The sequence below is a fragment of the Amia ocellicauda genome, chromosome 16, assembly GCF_036373705.1.
Source record: "Amia ocellicauda isolate fAmiCal2 chromosome 16, fAmiCal2.hap1, whole genome shotgun sequence".
Taxonomy (NCBI): domain Eukaryota; kingdom Metazoa; phylum Chordata; class Actinopteri; order Amiiformes; family Amiidae; genus Amia; species Amia ocellicauda.
Genome location: NC_089865.1, coordinates 28,855,747 through 28,872,398, shown reverse-complemented (window position 1 = coordinate 28,872,398; position 16,652 = coordinate 28,855,747). Strand labels below are relative to the sequence as shown.

The 16,652-nt window shown below is 40.8% G+C and overlaps 1 protein-coding gene across 1 annotated transcript in view; it reads right to left on the bottom strand.

Annotated features, from left to right (window-relative positions):
* The window catches only part of bmpr2b (bone morphogenetic protein receptor, type II b (serine/threonine kinase)), a 120,053-nt gene extending 107,795 nt beyond the window's left edge, over positions 1 to 12,258 (bottom strand). Inside the window, exon 1 of the mRNA XM_066688627.1 lies at positions 11,195 to 12,258. Within this exon, the coding sequence (XP_066544724.1) occupies positions 11,195 to 11,267 (73 nt within the window). The 5' untranslated portion in view covers positions 11,268 to 12,258. The remainder of the gene's footprint in view (positions 1 to 11,194) is intronic.
* Between the last annotated feature and the right edge of the window lie 4,394 nt (positions 12,259 to 16,652).

The following is a 16,652-nucleotide window of genomic DNA, read 5'->3' as shown; positions in this document are numbered from 1 at the left end:
CAAGCAAACAAGCAACTACTGATGTTTTATTCATGGAAGACTTTCTGGGTAAGGGTGAGGTATTAGCATGCACACAAGGCTATAGGCCATAGCTATGAGAGAATCCATCAAAACACATACTGAGGCACGCCATGTGTACGTACACAGGGCTTTGTCTATTGTTACACATATTGGACAGGAGTGGTGTATAATCTTGGCCTGTCTTCAATTAGAAAACCAAAAGCATATGATGTTCCTGTTACAAACTAATAAACCAAAGTTCTTGAGATGTTAAGGTACCTGCAGTAGGTGTTAAGCAGCTGCCCATACCTATCTCCAGTTTTCTGATGTGCCACTTTAACAATATGCACACTGATCTTGCATCTTGCGGCGCAACTGCTGTGCAACAGGGTATGTCAGCGCCTTCTGCACACAGCACAAGCAAAGCACACATTCCCTTGGTGAAATGATTTTTCAATTAGTGTTAAATGTTTCACAGGGGGAGGGGGGCCCAGTCGATCGCTATGTGAATCAGTAATGTGTGCTGGGCCTCACTCTGCAAAGTATTCGGCCACAGGAGCCAGGGGGAGCCTCATAGAGGGGAGGAGGTTTTTCTTGCTCTCTTCAGCAGCTGAGCAGGGCACTGATTGTTTAGTCTAAAGCCTTGGTAAAGCAGCACACTGTACATACCTAGATCTCAGATAAAAAAATTATACATTTTTAAAAAGTGACTCATTCCACAGTGAGAAAACAATCAAGCCACAGGAAGGCAATGCAAACCAAAGATCAAATTGAGAAAGTGAGGGAAAGAAAGAAAAATAAAGAGAAAGAAGGAGAAAAAGAACCAAAAGCATAGTTCACAATAGTCTACTGGTTGGATGCATAGGCCTGTGGATTTTAGCTGGACAACTCATTCCCCCCTTAAGAAGAACAGAGGTTTTTTTTCTTTTTCTTTTTTTTTTTCTTTTGACGGATAACTTTACAGCATGCAAAGCACAGCAATACAGTACAATACCATACAATAATACTTTATTATCCACACAAGGTGGAAATTTGTTTTTGGTCTCACTCAATGAAAAACACAACAACATATAATCCATCCACATACAAGTCAATATACAATCAATAAGTACATTATACATAAAAATACATTCTAAAATACTATTTAAGATCATCTTGAGTTAAGAAAGCTAATTGCAGTGGGAATAAAAGATTTCCTGTATACATTTTTGGTTGACACAGGCATCGCCTTCCTGAAGGTAACATCTCAAACTCTTGAGAACAAGGATGCGAATCATCATCCAGAATACTCTGGGCTTTCTTCCTAGTTCTCAGTGCATACAGATCTCCAGCAAATCCTTTTCCAAATACACCTTCTTGGAAATCCAATTTCCCTGCTTCACGTTTTTTTTAAACTGGTTACCAACAGCAAGCATGCAGTTTACGTAATCTAGGATTTTTGCTGAGTGTTCTCTTGGTTTCTGTTGGGGCTCATTTATAATTCAAACCACATCTACGCACAGATAAATGACCAGATTTTCATGACTGGATATTAAAAGGGAATTCATAGTGTGCTGGTAGGATTTATTTTGTCAGGTTTGACAGAAGCCGAATGGACAGACAGCACTATAAATTCATGTGAGTAGACCATGGACTATACATATTGGTCTCTCTCTTATTCTGTCTCTGAACTTGTCCTTTGTCATAAGGGGTCAGATGGCTGCCCAGCCCCTGTGCAATGATCTTGACCTCTCTTTACAATGCTCCTTGTGAGGGCAGCCAGCAGTGATAACTCATGTGGCGCCCTGGTCTTGTTCCGGCAGCTGGGATCACCTGTGTTTCATGTAGGACTTTCAGGAGATAAAAGGCTTGAAAGTGAAGTGGATTAAACCCCTGCCCCATCTACTATCACTCTGGACAGATCACTATTACCCATCCAATTTAAGGAAAACCTGGATGAATTTCAACCCGATTTGTCCCATAGCACTCTTAGTAGAGTGTCCAAGTTGAATTCCAAGCCAAGACCTTCATTGGTTCAACCACAGATTATTATTTTTTTTTAAACGTATCATAAATGTAATACCAACTGCAAAGTAAAGTGATGCATTACTGCCAAAAATGTATTCCCGGTTTGTGGTTATGATTGCAAGGTTTCACTGGGCTTTTCAGCTTAATATAAGGTTGTGTGTGTGTGTGTGTTAAACATGAAAGAAATGTCTCAGGCTGGTACAAAAGCTTTAGGCAAGTAAGACGTATGATTTCTGTAGCCAACAAAGTTTTTTCATTTTCTTTTTATAGTAAAGGCTCCAATAGGGGACCTAAAAGAAATGCTAACAGCTATGCATACCAATGCTTTCCAAACAAGAGGTGCACATGAGAATGGGCACAAAACACCAGCTGGATTCCTTAATAGAGATATACATAAATCACAGTGCAAGGTAACAGCCATTAAATACTTGATGTGGACTGTAATTCTGCGGTTTTGTTTAGAGATTCTTTATTCAGAACCCTGGTGGTCCAGCTCTCGGGCCTATAGTTTGGAAAATCAAAAACAAAGAGAAAGACTGGATGAAGTACATTGAATATATCATCAAATAAGGGATGCACTTGTCCAAGTAAAATCCTGTGCCTTCGTAAACAAATACCTGCAGATGTATTTCAAAATGTTGACTACAACCCTATTGTGCTCAGATGGCAGGCTAGGGTATATTGCATCACTGTTTGTTTTTAGGAATTTCAGCTTGGGCTTCTATCCGATGCAGTAACCAGAAGATCACATGCAAAATCCTTAGTTATGTACAGGATTATTGAGAGAGACTAAGCCACTTTCCATTGTATTACTAGCCCTCTCCTGCCAGGAGATGTGGTTTCACATCCGAACACAGAGAGCTCCTTCTTCCCCAGGGACTGGCCTGCTACTTTCAGCCTGGGAAGGGAGAATGTTTACAAAGTTGATATTTATGGGGGGAAAATTATTTAAAAAAGACATTCAAATAAAAAATCAGCAACCCCTCCCAATGAACACACTTTCCAAAAGCACTTCATTGGAGAGGGCTGTTGACACAAAACCCATCAGTGCTAATGGAGATGCAAGACTTTCATATCCCAGTCACTCAAAACAATGTCAAGGACACTTCAGCATAATACAAACAGTGTTATTCAGGCAGGCTTTTTCCTCTGGCAGCCCATATGGTTCAGGAGTCTCCTCTCTGGGGTCACTGCACACTGACTGGAGCAGAACTGGGACACTGTGTAGCATGACCACCTCAAACATGGTTCTGCTTGAAGGATTAACCTGGAATTTTTAACAGATCTGAGATGGACGGACTCCGGTTGAGACACGGTGGTGAATCTTCTTATAAAGGCGCAGTCAAGAGATCTTCCTCCACCCAACATTGATTCTGTATTTATTCACGATGCCTTTAGTTTCCTGGTTTGTCTCCATATCACAAGCTGCCAATGATGTCCTGAATGATTTATGAATATGCAAATAGCCTGTAATTACATATTGAACGGAGCCACAGTTTAATTATGTCAGCAGTGCATCTGGTGACATCGATGCTCCGGGCTCTGTGCAAAATACAGATATAGATCGGCTTCTCAGCACTAATACTGCTAGAGACTAGCCTTCCTGTATATGTAGAAACCATGCAAATTTGTATGCATAACATATTTTGCAACTTTGCGATGGTATGAGAGAAAACCAACGTGCGTGTGAAAAGCTTTACTTTTTGTGATTAAAATAACGAAATAACCATGTCTGACTGATAACTTAAAAATAAAGAGTTACAATCAGAAACAATTGCATCAGCTTTTAAAATGACTGTACAGTGTGTAATGTCTCCCAGCAGAGTTGAATCTACATCAACACAACAGTCATTTCAGAACTTCTCTGACAGCACATCGCAAAAGGAGCCCCACTCAAATAGACAACCGCTAGATTAATCAATTTCAAACACTGTGGCAACATGATCGCCCATTTCTGATGGGGCCACCCTACACACAACGGCATGGTTCCTGTGTCTTGCTTTCCCTAAAACAGGACATCCGGCGAGGGTGAAAGCACTAATGGAGTATCTCCATCAATAGTGCAACATGAGCAATTAGCAGCTGAAGGTCAAAGCCCTCAGGCACTGAAAGCAGGTCAGCCTCCCCCCGTCCCTTCTACCCCCAGGTCATCTCAAGAATTTGGTTCACTACTGGTCAGTGCAAAAAAAAGTACATTTTCCAAGTAATTTATCAAAACTTTAACTTTGTCCCAAAGCGACTTCTGCTGCTCACAACATAAACTCACTAGTGCCCAGCGATCTTCAATAACATTCATGGAAATATACAAATGCTACACACTTTACAGGTGTCAAACTGCCAGACTGCTGACAGTAAATGTCTCTGATGCACCCCAGTGAACTGTGACTACCATGTACATGCAATGCAACAATTTTAAGACCACATACTGCAGCTTGTACTACATTTTTTGAGACTCATATTGATATTCTGCATGTTTTTATGATTCGTCTATTTCAAGTATTTTTATCCATTACTTTTCTGCCCCAATTGTTACACAGAAGCTTAATTTGGCAAATGCAAAGCAAGACAAAATTACGCAACACAACATAACGCAATAGAATGAAACGTAACACAAAGTAACCAATAGAAAGAGGTTTTTATATATTTGCCCATTTCGATATACTAAGAAACAGTATGATTAAGTAGCCTACAGCCTACATTGTGCAGTTTTGTAGAGAGAGACTTAAAGAATCAGTAAAAGGGCCAATTTCTAACCAAAAAGAATAGAAAGTATATACAAGCAGGCATCTTACATTTCATAAACACAACATGGACATTTATGTTCTATAAATAAACTTCTGTACAACCTACTACGGTAGCAAGCATTACAATACTGGTTGGTAACTTAAGTGTGGACTGATTTCCTTCACACTCTCTCTTCACAACAGCTGTAGACCCACCTGGCTACAGCAGCATTATACCTCACTGTACCAGCCAGGCAAGTACTGCAGTTTCATCCTTAAATAGCATCCGATTTGCTTTACTGTACTATAATGCCAAGACAATATGAAAAGGCTCCTTGAATGCGCATGTAAATGCCAAACAAGACTGGCAGGCAATAAAATAAAATTAATACAAAAATGTTGCTGAGGCATCTATTGACTCGCTCTCTATCTCCCCATCATAAGAAATCTGCCAGGTCAGGATTTGAGTTACAATCATCCGGCAATTTTCTAATAATAACATTGGTTTATCGATTGCTCTAAATAATGCATGGCACTAAGTAGGCTTTGTAGAGAAGACTCTTCCTCTCCAGGCATATTTCATTGTCCTTCACCTTTAAACAGTCTTGAGTCGGTGGTGGAATATTCCACCCACTTACTGACACACTGATTCTGCAGTTCCAAACCTAATTCATTTCACCTGGGAGATATTGAGATTGGAAAAAAATGTTAGTTATTCATTGGTGGGGCAAAAACATGTAAACTGAGCATTAACCTTCTCTTTAATTGATGCTGTTGCTTAATTAGCTTCTGGCAGGATAAAATACAAGTAACTTCCACTGTTCCATTACTTCAACCAGTTTAAATCGGTTTAAGACCGGTTTAAGTTATTCTCATAGTTTCTTAGATTTTGCATACCATGGTGACAAAAAATATTAAATAAAAAAAAAAACAATACTGATCTATTATGCTGGTAAGGACAATGAGCAACAATACTTTACACAAAGATAATTCCCTTAGGAAGAAGACTGCAAAAAAAAAGGTGACTTCCTTAATCCTAACCAGCAATGCCTGTCCTTAATAATGGGAAAGAGGGATGTGTAATTAAAGATTTAATGGAAAAAAAAATTGCATACCATTTAGACTGGATCAAACTAATTCTATATTCTTAGCATACTGCTCTGCATAAAAAATAAATAAAAAAAAAGCACTGTATAATGAAAATAATTATGCATTGTTTCTACAATAGACCACACCCAGCCACAATGAAGTGATATCACTGGGAGATCACTGGGCTGCTGCTTCAGATCCTCAGCTGGAGTTCACTGGAGGGGGTAGCAGTGCACCACATCTGACACCACAAACCCCCATTAACAACAGCAGAATAATTAAATCAACTGCCCCTGACCACACAGCAACATCCCCTGAAAACAAGCATGAGACTTCTTTTAAATAAGTCATATCTAAAATAATATCCACAGCAACACCATCCAATTTGTCATACATTCATTAGACTGCATTACAAAGTACATGTTCTGCATGCATTGTAACACGTCAGTTAAGCAACTACAAAATTGCCTGTAATTTGTTTTTCTTCGGTGGTCTAATGAGGAGAGTGAAAACGAACCGAGTCTTAACGAACAGCAATGACTAACATTCTTGATCATTCAATTTAAGCTGCAGAACAAGAAGTCCTAGAAAAACATAAACAACAAACAATAATCAAGGGCAAGAATGTTTATAAAAAATGTAAAAGACTCAAATTCCTCTGAATTTGGCTTGCCGTGAGCAAACATTATTATCCCAAACGGAAGAGCCTCCTTATCTGGGGAAAAAAATCTTGGAGCAAACTGCTTCTAACTGAATGCGAGAATAATCTGGTGAACTAGTTTGAATGTGAACTGCATGACCGGCATCCCATTTCTGACAAGAACAAACACCAATTACTCGCAGAAACACAGTGAGATGCCAGTTTTCTTTTGCTTTCTTGCTTTTTTGGGAGCTATCGAAGAGTGCATAAACCTGGAAACTGAACTCCCCAAGGGCTAGAGAGGGATACAGGCATATATGCTACAACTACCACCAGGTTAATTGGTGTGTAAACATGTGAGATTTTACAACCCTAAAGACATCTCCCAAACTGTTAATGGATCTCCTAATGAGTGAAGACAGTATTGACAAAGCTTGTTGAATCAAACACGAAGTTCACTGGGAGGGGGAAAAGGAGCAAAGTCAGACACACATTTTTGAATGACATTTGATCTTAATTTTGATGTGGAAACCCACAAAGTAGCAGTGGGCAAAACTGACCTAATCACTGCTAAATATTTGAAGTGTTGGAAGAACACTTGAATAATAGTGGAACACATTTCCATGTATATAGAGTTTTCTAGCTGGACAGGGAAGATTGTCTACTTGTGTTTTGGCCAGATAAACCACTTAGCATTCCAGTTCATAGCTAGCCATTTGTCTTATGGTTTGAATTATAGATATTGCGTCTTGAATTCCACTGAATTACATGCTTTTTTAAACTTTCATTATTTAAACAAATATTTAAGTTACTTTCCGATTCAAGTCTTTTTAACAATACCATACTGTAAGTTTACCATAGGCTGTGTGATGGTTTGTTAGATCGCCCCTTCAATGGTTTCACTTAGCTGACACCACCACAGAGAAGTAACCCAAGTCTGCAAAGTCACTTAAAACATACACGATTTCTATTCCACATGCACGGTGAATGAATGACTGAATACATTAAGCTCTCTTCCGTCTGAACTGATGATGTCTATTGATTTTTCCAGCGTGTGCTTCAGATGCCTCAGCAAATTAATCTAACAGTAGGGTAATCATCTAATTTCCTGTGCCCACGATTTCGTTCTCTGGGAGGAAAGCAAAAGACTTTTGGATCTCTGTTTATAAATGAAGCACTATATGCTCTCACTTAGGACAATTCTGTGTGCTGGACTAATGGAGATTGGTAAAGCATCCTTGTCATTGAAAAAGGGGAAAGGATTGGAAGTACATAGAGGGAGGCCAGATTAGCTAGGCAAGGTCATGCACAGCGATTCATTTTTTTGCTCTCTTACAATGCAGTACATCAGGAAAACCACAGCAGAGCTTTTAAGTACCCTACCAATGATGGAAGCTCCACGCCTCTTTTAACTTGAATCCATTCTAGCAAGCACGCATTATCTTATCTTTTCCAAGGCCTAACAGAAGCTTTGTTTTACCTCAAGGACATTGCGTGCAAGCTGACCATATTAAGAGCTACTGTTCACTACCATTTCCTGTGACATTTCTTTTGCCATTAAACCTTCACCTCCTGTGGTAAAACAATTGGACACATTATTGACATGTGTACGTGTGTCTAATACCAAAAACATGACGTCAGAAACTCACTGTTGTTATCCTCAATGATTACTTTTTAAACAACCCTAGTCTAGTCAAATAAAAATGCAATACTCTGCAGATTGTTCTTCAATCAGTGCATGCTAGTGCTTCAATTTACATGGTAGATGATCCGCACTGAGTAGGCAAGTAGGCGAAATGAGGTTGGATCCAGTGTGTGTCGAAACTGCCAGCAAAGGCATTAGAAAAGACATTGACAGTTAGATAATCATTTTCCCTTTTGTTGGAGGGTATACACTAAGTGCTCATTATAAACTGCTGCATGAGCATCCACAACTGCATCACTAAAGACACCAGCCACATGCACGATCAATCAGATTGGGTTTGGAATGCAGACCTCAACGATACAGAAGTAAAACCGTGCCATGAAGTGCTACTGGCGTCAGCTGTTTGGAGCTCTAAATGTAGGAGTACAGTTGATTGATGTATTGCTGATCTATTTTATATGTAAATTATATATATATATACACACATTATAGAAAAAACAACAGCAGCAGCAACCACTCACTTACAGACAAGATTTGGCCACTAAGGGCAGTTTTCCAAAACCTTAAAACTAGAGGAGAGTGCAGATATAGAAAGACATTTTCACATAGATCTTACTTTGAACAGGATAGTTTTCATATATATAATGCTGTTCCTAACTGTAAAACAAGTGACAGCATTTAATGACAAATTGCACCAAAACAATCCTAATATTCAAACCTGGGACTATTTCCGAGGAATTTCACAATAGGAAGGCAATGCAGTTAAAGTATTGATTGGTTGTCCAGGCAATCCCAGCTAAATTGAATCAATGCTGGCAGTACCCTATTGTCCAAAATATCGCACATCATGACATTCATGGTGTTCAAAAGAAGAGAAGAGAAAAAAGGGGCACTACATACTATGTGATGTTTATTACAATCCATTACCAATGGAGGCAGGCTGGAATCACTGCTTTAAGTAATTATTAAAATTATTATACAGTTGCCTCTTTTACAGAGACCACCATCTCTTTCTTAAATGCCTTTGCAGCAGAGTATGTCTCTCTCTCTTTATGCCAAGCTTGCTTACTGTCCATTTCAATGCCCGCTTCAGAACTGGTGGTATAACGAGGGAGGACCAATGAACGTGAAACTCAAAAGATGTGCACTATTTTCTTTTTCTTCAGAGTTGTCATTTTCATTCAACAAAGGCCGAACTGAGAGTAGACAAAGGTGCTTGTGAGGAGTAGTGCTTTACTAGAGCCACCTGTGTGAAAACCCCTAAATTCAGCGGATGACTGAAAAGCAGACTGCACTGTGCGAATCCTATATCCTTCTGCGGCTTCACACAGACGCAGTGGCAAAGTAAAGCATGTATGGATCCCTGCAAGTATTTGAGACCAGGCTTGGTTTTCTTTTACACACTCAGGTCTGAGCTCTCCTCCTCGATCACTGGCCAACCCGGGTTACAGACCCTGCGCTCCACCAGCAAGCTCTCCACCACAAGCAAGACGTGGGACGGCACCGAGTAACAGACTAAGCTGACAAATGGGGTTCACCTCAGGACGAGCCAGTATGGAAATTCCCAAAGTATTGTAAATAACTTCACGGTGATTAGCGAGTCATAATTGCCTTGTCTTCCTGCAGGCACAATTCTGAGACATAAGTCTAGCTGCCGTAACCCGTGTGTGAGAAACACCTACAGGCTAAACCAGCAGTCCTGACTGAGAATGGAAAAAGCCACACTGACAACCACAGCATCTCTAGGGCTCCTGGGATGTCAGGCTAATGTAGGATTTCATAGGAGAGTTTTGTGGATGTTGGTTTGTTTCTCCCCCCAAGACTCTGAGTATGGTTTGAATTCATTTGTGGTATATTCATTACATTGTGTAACAATGACCTACACCAATTAAATCTCAAAGGCTTAGACATAAATTAATGTTCAAATGCTGTAAATAAAATGTGCGTACAGATCCACAGAAAAAATAAGGATTTCTCCCCATCACTGGCCATTTCATCGCACGGACGTGTTTCTATTAGTAATCCTGTCACTAGAGACCAACTTTCTTTTTTGTGCTTGTGGTCAGTTGGAGTCCATGTTATATAAATGTGTCTTAATCTTGCACTGGCAAATCCAGCCTTCTTATGTAAGTCTGCCTCAATAGCTTGATAACCTATTTCACATGTCTTGACAGACAAATGCACACAAGCACTAGCAGACCAGCCACTCCTTGGACACCTGTAGAAGACTATGACAGTGCATCTAGCCCACCTACTACCTGGCTCACATTTCACATCCAAAGAGAGACAATCATAGTCAAACACCATCCGATAACACATTGCATTTGTTAAAACACCAGACACCAAAAACACACAACTTGCCATGAAAGGAGATTCATTTTCAGGTGTTTTTATGTCCTGTGTGACATTTAATAGATTTATCAGAGGAAAAATGTTACTTCAATAACACGTAAATGGTGAAAAAGAAAGTTACCCCAAAATAAAAGTCCAGCAATAAAAGAAACGTCATCTGAAGTGCGAATAAGGCATGATGCGATTATTCAAAATCAATTTTATAACACATCTGCTAATCTGATTGGCATTCTAGAACGGGGAACACACACCTAGCGCGTTCGGAGGATAATGATCTGGAAATACATTCGACTTGCAAAATGCAAAAAAAAACACAGACAAACTGCAGCACCGAGATTTCTGATGGCAGGAAATTAATGAACTCGTTTCATTACATATCGCGTTAGGCAGAAACGCCAAAACAAAAAAAGAAAACGATGTGACGTGACTGTGAAGAAGAAAAGCACAGTGCTGAGAGAATAGCTGCAAATAAAAGAAGGACGAAATGACTTTAAATCCACCGCAGAACCGAAGCCGATCGCGGTCAACCTGTCACTTTTGACGTGAGAAAGCAGGCTGCAGACACAATTGTAAAGCCTGTAAAGAGAATGTATTAACCTGCAGTATTTCCCTTTGTGTGGCTCTGTAAAGAGCACAATTATAACCAGACCTCCCTCGCTGTCGCATTACTGAAGACAATAAGCGAGGCGAGGCGAGGCGAGGCAGCCGGGCTCTGGGCGCTGTTTCGGGTGCACTCACCAGCCACGGTGCTGAGCAGCAGGACGGCGTGCATGCCCAGGAACAGCACCGATATTCGGCGGAAGGCAGCCATGCTGGTCCCGACACCGCCGAGCAAATGGCTCCAAAAAGTTTTCCGTTTCTCGCCCTTTTCTGGCGTTGAACAATCCCAACTCAGTCGCCGATTGTAATCCAGTGTCAGATTAGAAAGCGCATGACTTTGTGGTAGTTTGTCGGCTGTGGTTTTGGTCTCAGCGCGTCTTCACGGGCGACTGGCGCTTGGACAGTCGGTGTATTAGTCCGTATACAGGTCTCGCTCGTTACATACTGAAATCGCCGGGTTTTCCTCGAAGCGCTTAGAAGAAATAGGATGTCTTTCTTGTCCAGATCTGGGTGCAAATGCGGTGCGATCCTCCTCCACTTGGTGGGGGGAAAGCTCGGCTAACTGCGCTGCATGGATAGTAAACACACCCTTAACGCAGCGCACGACGACTCCGATACAGCGCACATCCACGTTAGATATTTGCAGGAAACCGACTCCAGCTCGCACAGGAGAACACAAGTCCCTTTCGGCCGGAGGAATTGAATCCAATCCAACAACGGGCCTCTTTTAAAGCCGCGGCTTCAGCCAGGCAACTCCGTCCTCACGCCGACTGTCTGGGTTGCCCTCCCCTTCAAAGCGGTCCCTTGTGGGCGAGCCCTGGGTCTCTCGGCTGGCAGGACCCCCAGCTGTACGCATGTTCTTCGCCGCTCTGCGACGCCGGGCACCGGGTTGGGCTCCAGCCGCGGCGCACGCAGCCCTGGCGGGGGAGATGGGAGAGGAGGAGGCCGCTCTTTCCCGTCACTTTCTGGTTTACAAATAATAATAACAAAGAGCTTAAAAATCCAGTATATACGTTAGCGGAACAATATCCCCGGTCAAAAGGAGATTTAGGATATGTACACCCTCCGGAAGAACCGAAATAACAACCACGTCCCCATACTTAGTTGTCCGCTGCTCGGGAGGGGGCAGCGCGCTGTGGCCGTGTGTGTGCGCCGCCGGGAGGAGGGAGCTCTGCTGTCAGCCGCGGTGCCGTGGGGCTGCAGACGCTGGGAAACGCCTCGTCCTGGGATTGTGAGCCCTGCCTGCGCCGCACACCCAGCTCCCGCTAGCGGCGCACAGCCACATCACAGCGGCCAGACAACCTGCACACTTATTTGTTTGAGCCTGGAATTGTATATAATGGATTATATATATATATATATATAAGTATATATATAAGTATCATTACCTTCACCATCACCATCAGCCTATATCGATCCGCTGCTGGGTGAAGGCCTCCCCAAGGTGCTTCCACTTGCTTCCGTCTACAGCTTCTCTTTTCCAAGTGTAGGATTTCATCTTCTCATCTTGCATGTGGTCTTCTACTAGGTCTGATTCTAGATGCATTCAACTTTGATTGACTGACTTCCTTTGCCCATCTTTGATCTGTGCTTCTGCAATGTGTCCAGCCCACTGCCATTTAAAAGTGGCCAGGTTTCACATCCATAAATGAGCACTGGTAGAACTTTTCGTTTGAGGTAAGTGGGTAGATTTCCTTTCAATTGCTGTTTCTTCCAAATGCACTCCATCCCATCTGCCCTCTTCTTTTGATCGTTTCCATATTTTCTCCATCTGCGCTGATTTGTTGGCCAAGGTAGACATCATTTTTGACGTTTAACATGACTTTTGTTTTACTCGGGTTCATTTTAAGTCCAGTTTTCTTGCTTTCATCTGAGAATTCTTGAAATTGAAGCTGCAGGTCTTTGGGTGTTTTTGCAAATATGACAGTTACCTGCAAAGCTCTGTTTTACTGGATTCCATTTTCTTCCCAGTCCAAAGTCTTGAACACTTCTACAAAAGTTGCAGTGAAGAGGTTTGGAGAGATTGTGTCTCCTTTACAAATCTTGATCTGGTCAGTGTCTTGGTGGAGTCAGATTGTTGATGTAGCATTGTTGTAAATATATTTAACACGAGTTATATATGTTTCCTCAATGTGTTGATTTCTTAGGGCTCTGATGACAGAGTTTGTATGTATTGAATCAAATGCTTTCTCATAGTCAATAAAGCCCAGCGCAGAGGAAGCTCATATTCTCTGAATCTTTCCAATGCTTCTCTTCTAGGTTGTATTTGGTCCATCGTGTTATATCCACTTCTGAATCCTGCTTGTTCTCTAGGTTGGGCGAAGTCCAGTGTGTCTTGAAGGCGATGTGTTAGTACCTGTGTAAATACTTTGATGGGAAGTAGACTAATGGGCCGATAGTTTTTCAGATATTCTTTGAATGACGGTTGCATTGTTCCACTTATCTGGTATGTGTTTAATTTTGAGGAAATTATAACAAGTGTTGCCAGAATCTTCTCCATTTCTTCTCCACCTTCTTTTAAGATTTCTGCTGTAATTAACTTTTGATTTGTGGTCTTGAATGTATCTTTCCTTCATAAGTATATAAAGCTCTATTTCACAGTAGACATCATGCAAAGCACCAAAGTTAGGCTAATAAGGAACAGTACAGTGTAACCACAATGCAGAACATACAAAGGAATCAAGGAAATTATGGTATTGTTTGTCTATAAGGGAAAAAATGTTATTTTATTGCAATGGATCCTGTCCATATGTAAATTAATATATCAGATACCTACCTACATACATACATACATCTAAATCACTCTTCAAACACAAAGTACAATGCTGCAAACATACTTATTTATGGGGAATATCCAAAAACACATAGTATTTAAATCCTTTCATCATGGAATCATATCCAAAATGTAGGAATGTTTTCTTGTATACCTTCCCAATGATAATCTAATCAGGAAGAGAGAAACTGTTAACATTAATGTCTCAGTACTCTAGCAGGAAAGGCACTATGTCAAGGGGTGATGGAAAGTTTCCATTTTAGAATTCAATAGTCTTTAAGGCCAAGGGCTTTCAATATTAAACACATTGAGAACAGCTGTTTTTATTTACTCTGTCCCAATACCTTTGAAAAAGATGGCTCACATCAAATTGGGATGAATTGTGGAATCATAAGTATTAATTTCCCATTTATCTTACTAGTTATACATTTTAGATGAGTATTGCTCAGATAAATGGGCAATACTCATCTAAAATGTATTGTATTTTAAATTAAATTCCTTCTGATGCAACCTTTGGCATGCATTTACATAACCACAATGACAAAAGTAAAGGCAACTGGACAAGTGATTCAAATATCCAATAATATGATTAGGTAACTGATTCCATGCAATAATAATTTTGCACACATATAGACCCTTGTATTTTTCTTTTATATTATTTTATTATTATTATTATTTTTATAAGAAAAAAAATTATAATAATAAAATAATATAAAAGAAAAATCTTACAACATAAGTACAAAACAAATTGCAAAAAGTACAAGGCATCAATCATTACAACTTCAAGTTAACTAAAACATAGTAATACAAAATACAATTTACAAATTCCAATTTACAATTTACACAAGTACAGTAAGTGAGGTCCTACATCCTGGACGGTGAAAGCTAAGTGCTGTCAAGATGTAGGGTCACAGTCAAGGGCAATGGGAAGGGAGCAAGGAGGAAAACAATCAAGAACGCGAGAAGCATAATAAAACTGTGAAGTGCTATCTAGCAGGGACAGAGGACTAATATTACAAGTACTGTCGGAAAAGATGCGTCTTGAGTAAGCGCCGGAAGGAGGTTAAGGACTCTGCTGTTTTGACTTCGGTAGGCAGGTCGTTCCACCATTTAGGGGCCAGAGATGAGAAGGAGTGGCTCTGGAGGAAGGAGAGTGGAGAGGAGGTAGAGTAGGTCTTCTGGCACTGGAGGAGCGCAGTGGTCTGGAGGGGATGTATGGAGAGACGAGTGTCTGAAGGTAGCTTGGTGCAGTGTGGTCGAGACAGCGGTAGGTGAGGGTCAGTGTCTTGAACTGAATGCGTGCCGCTATCGGGAGCCAGTGAAGGGAGCGCAGCAGTGGAGTAGCGTGTGCAAATCGGGGCAGAGAGACACCAGACGAGCCGCAGAGTTCTGGATGAGCTGGAGCGGGTGGGTAGTAGTTGCAGGCAGGCCGGCCAGGAGGGAGTTGCAGTAGTCCAGGCTAGAGAGGACCAGTGACTGGACGAGCAGCTGAGTCGAGAAGTCATCTTTATCAAGGGTGTCAGTTATTGTGGTGGTAATATATCTATTCTGTAAATAATTCCAGTAGCTTGTAACTTTCCCCAGTCCATTCCACCCTGAAATTATATATTGTCAAACCCATGTGGTATTATATATTGTCAAAGCCATTTGCCATATTTTGCACTGCACAGAAACAAGCACAGAATTCATACATCTGATTCATCACAATATTTTGACAATTTGATGTGGATGAAACAGCTAAAATCCAGACATTGCAGTTGCCTGAATAGCCACAGGAATTGCTTGTTAGCAGCAAATAGATTTGTCGGTCCACCATTTCCTGGCAGCAATTGTCCATTCGTCCAACAGCCCCTGAGAACTCCTAGCCAATGGCATCGTCTGGATTGGAGACCAGCCTATAGAACACAACATGCATTCCAATAGGACAGTGCACCTTGGGAGGCTCAAAATGATCCGTATTTATACCCGATTTAGCCAACCAGACCCTTCACTCAATCAGTGCTGTTGTGATCTCTTGATCCCATCGTTTCCACAGCGTCAAATTCATGTCATAGTCTAGGCCAGTGTTCCTTACTGTCTATTGAACTAGCGAAATGTGTTAAAAATGTACAAAAACGTAGTACATCCAGCCTTCCTTTTTTCATTCATTCCCTATTTATGGAACAGTCTCATTTTAAATTTGAATGTAGAAAATCCTGTCATGATCATTACAGCATTGCAAATATCGTTCAGATTTGTTATGCATTCTCTTTGAACATGTCGACCTATTCTAATAAACCCCTTGCACTGCACCTCTAATTTACTTCTTTGAACTCAATCCAGCATCTTAATTTCTAAGCATATCTGATTCTATATTGTTGTCAGTGATAAACATTATTGCTCCCCTGACCTCTTGTATCTGTTCCATTTCCCCTTTAATGGATTGCAATCCTTTACATTATAATCACAACCATCGCCTGAAATTAGTCAGGTAAAAAGTGCTGTTTATTTGTTATCCCCTCTGTATTAAATAGTATTAATTGTAATGCTGCCACGGCCTTGCATCATTTGATTTGATACAATCAGAAGAGAGTCTTTGGAGTCTTTCTGAAGCATTCTTGTAACCACACAGTGTGAGTAAATAACAGAGATGTTTGCATTTTCAGAACATATTTACTTTGCAGTCACGCCAACCTTATTAGCTCACAGAAGGTGGAAAGTAATTTGAAAATTGTTAAAAGCTCACATGGGCATAAAACGATAACAGGTTTACATGCTTAATGTAAGAGAAACCCTTAAACCATGGAAAAGAGAAGCTGTAGATGGCCAGTTTTGTATTACAGT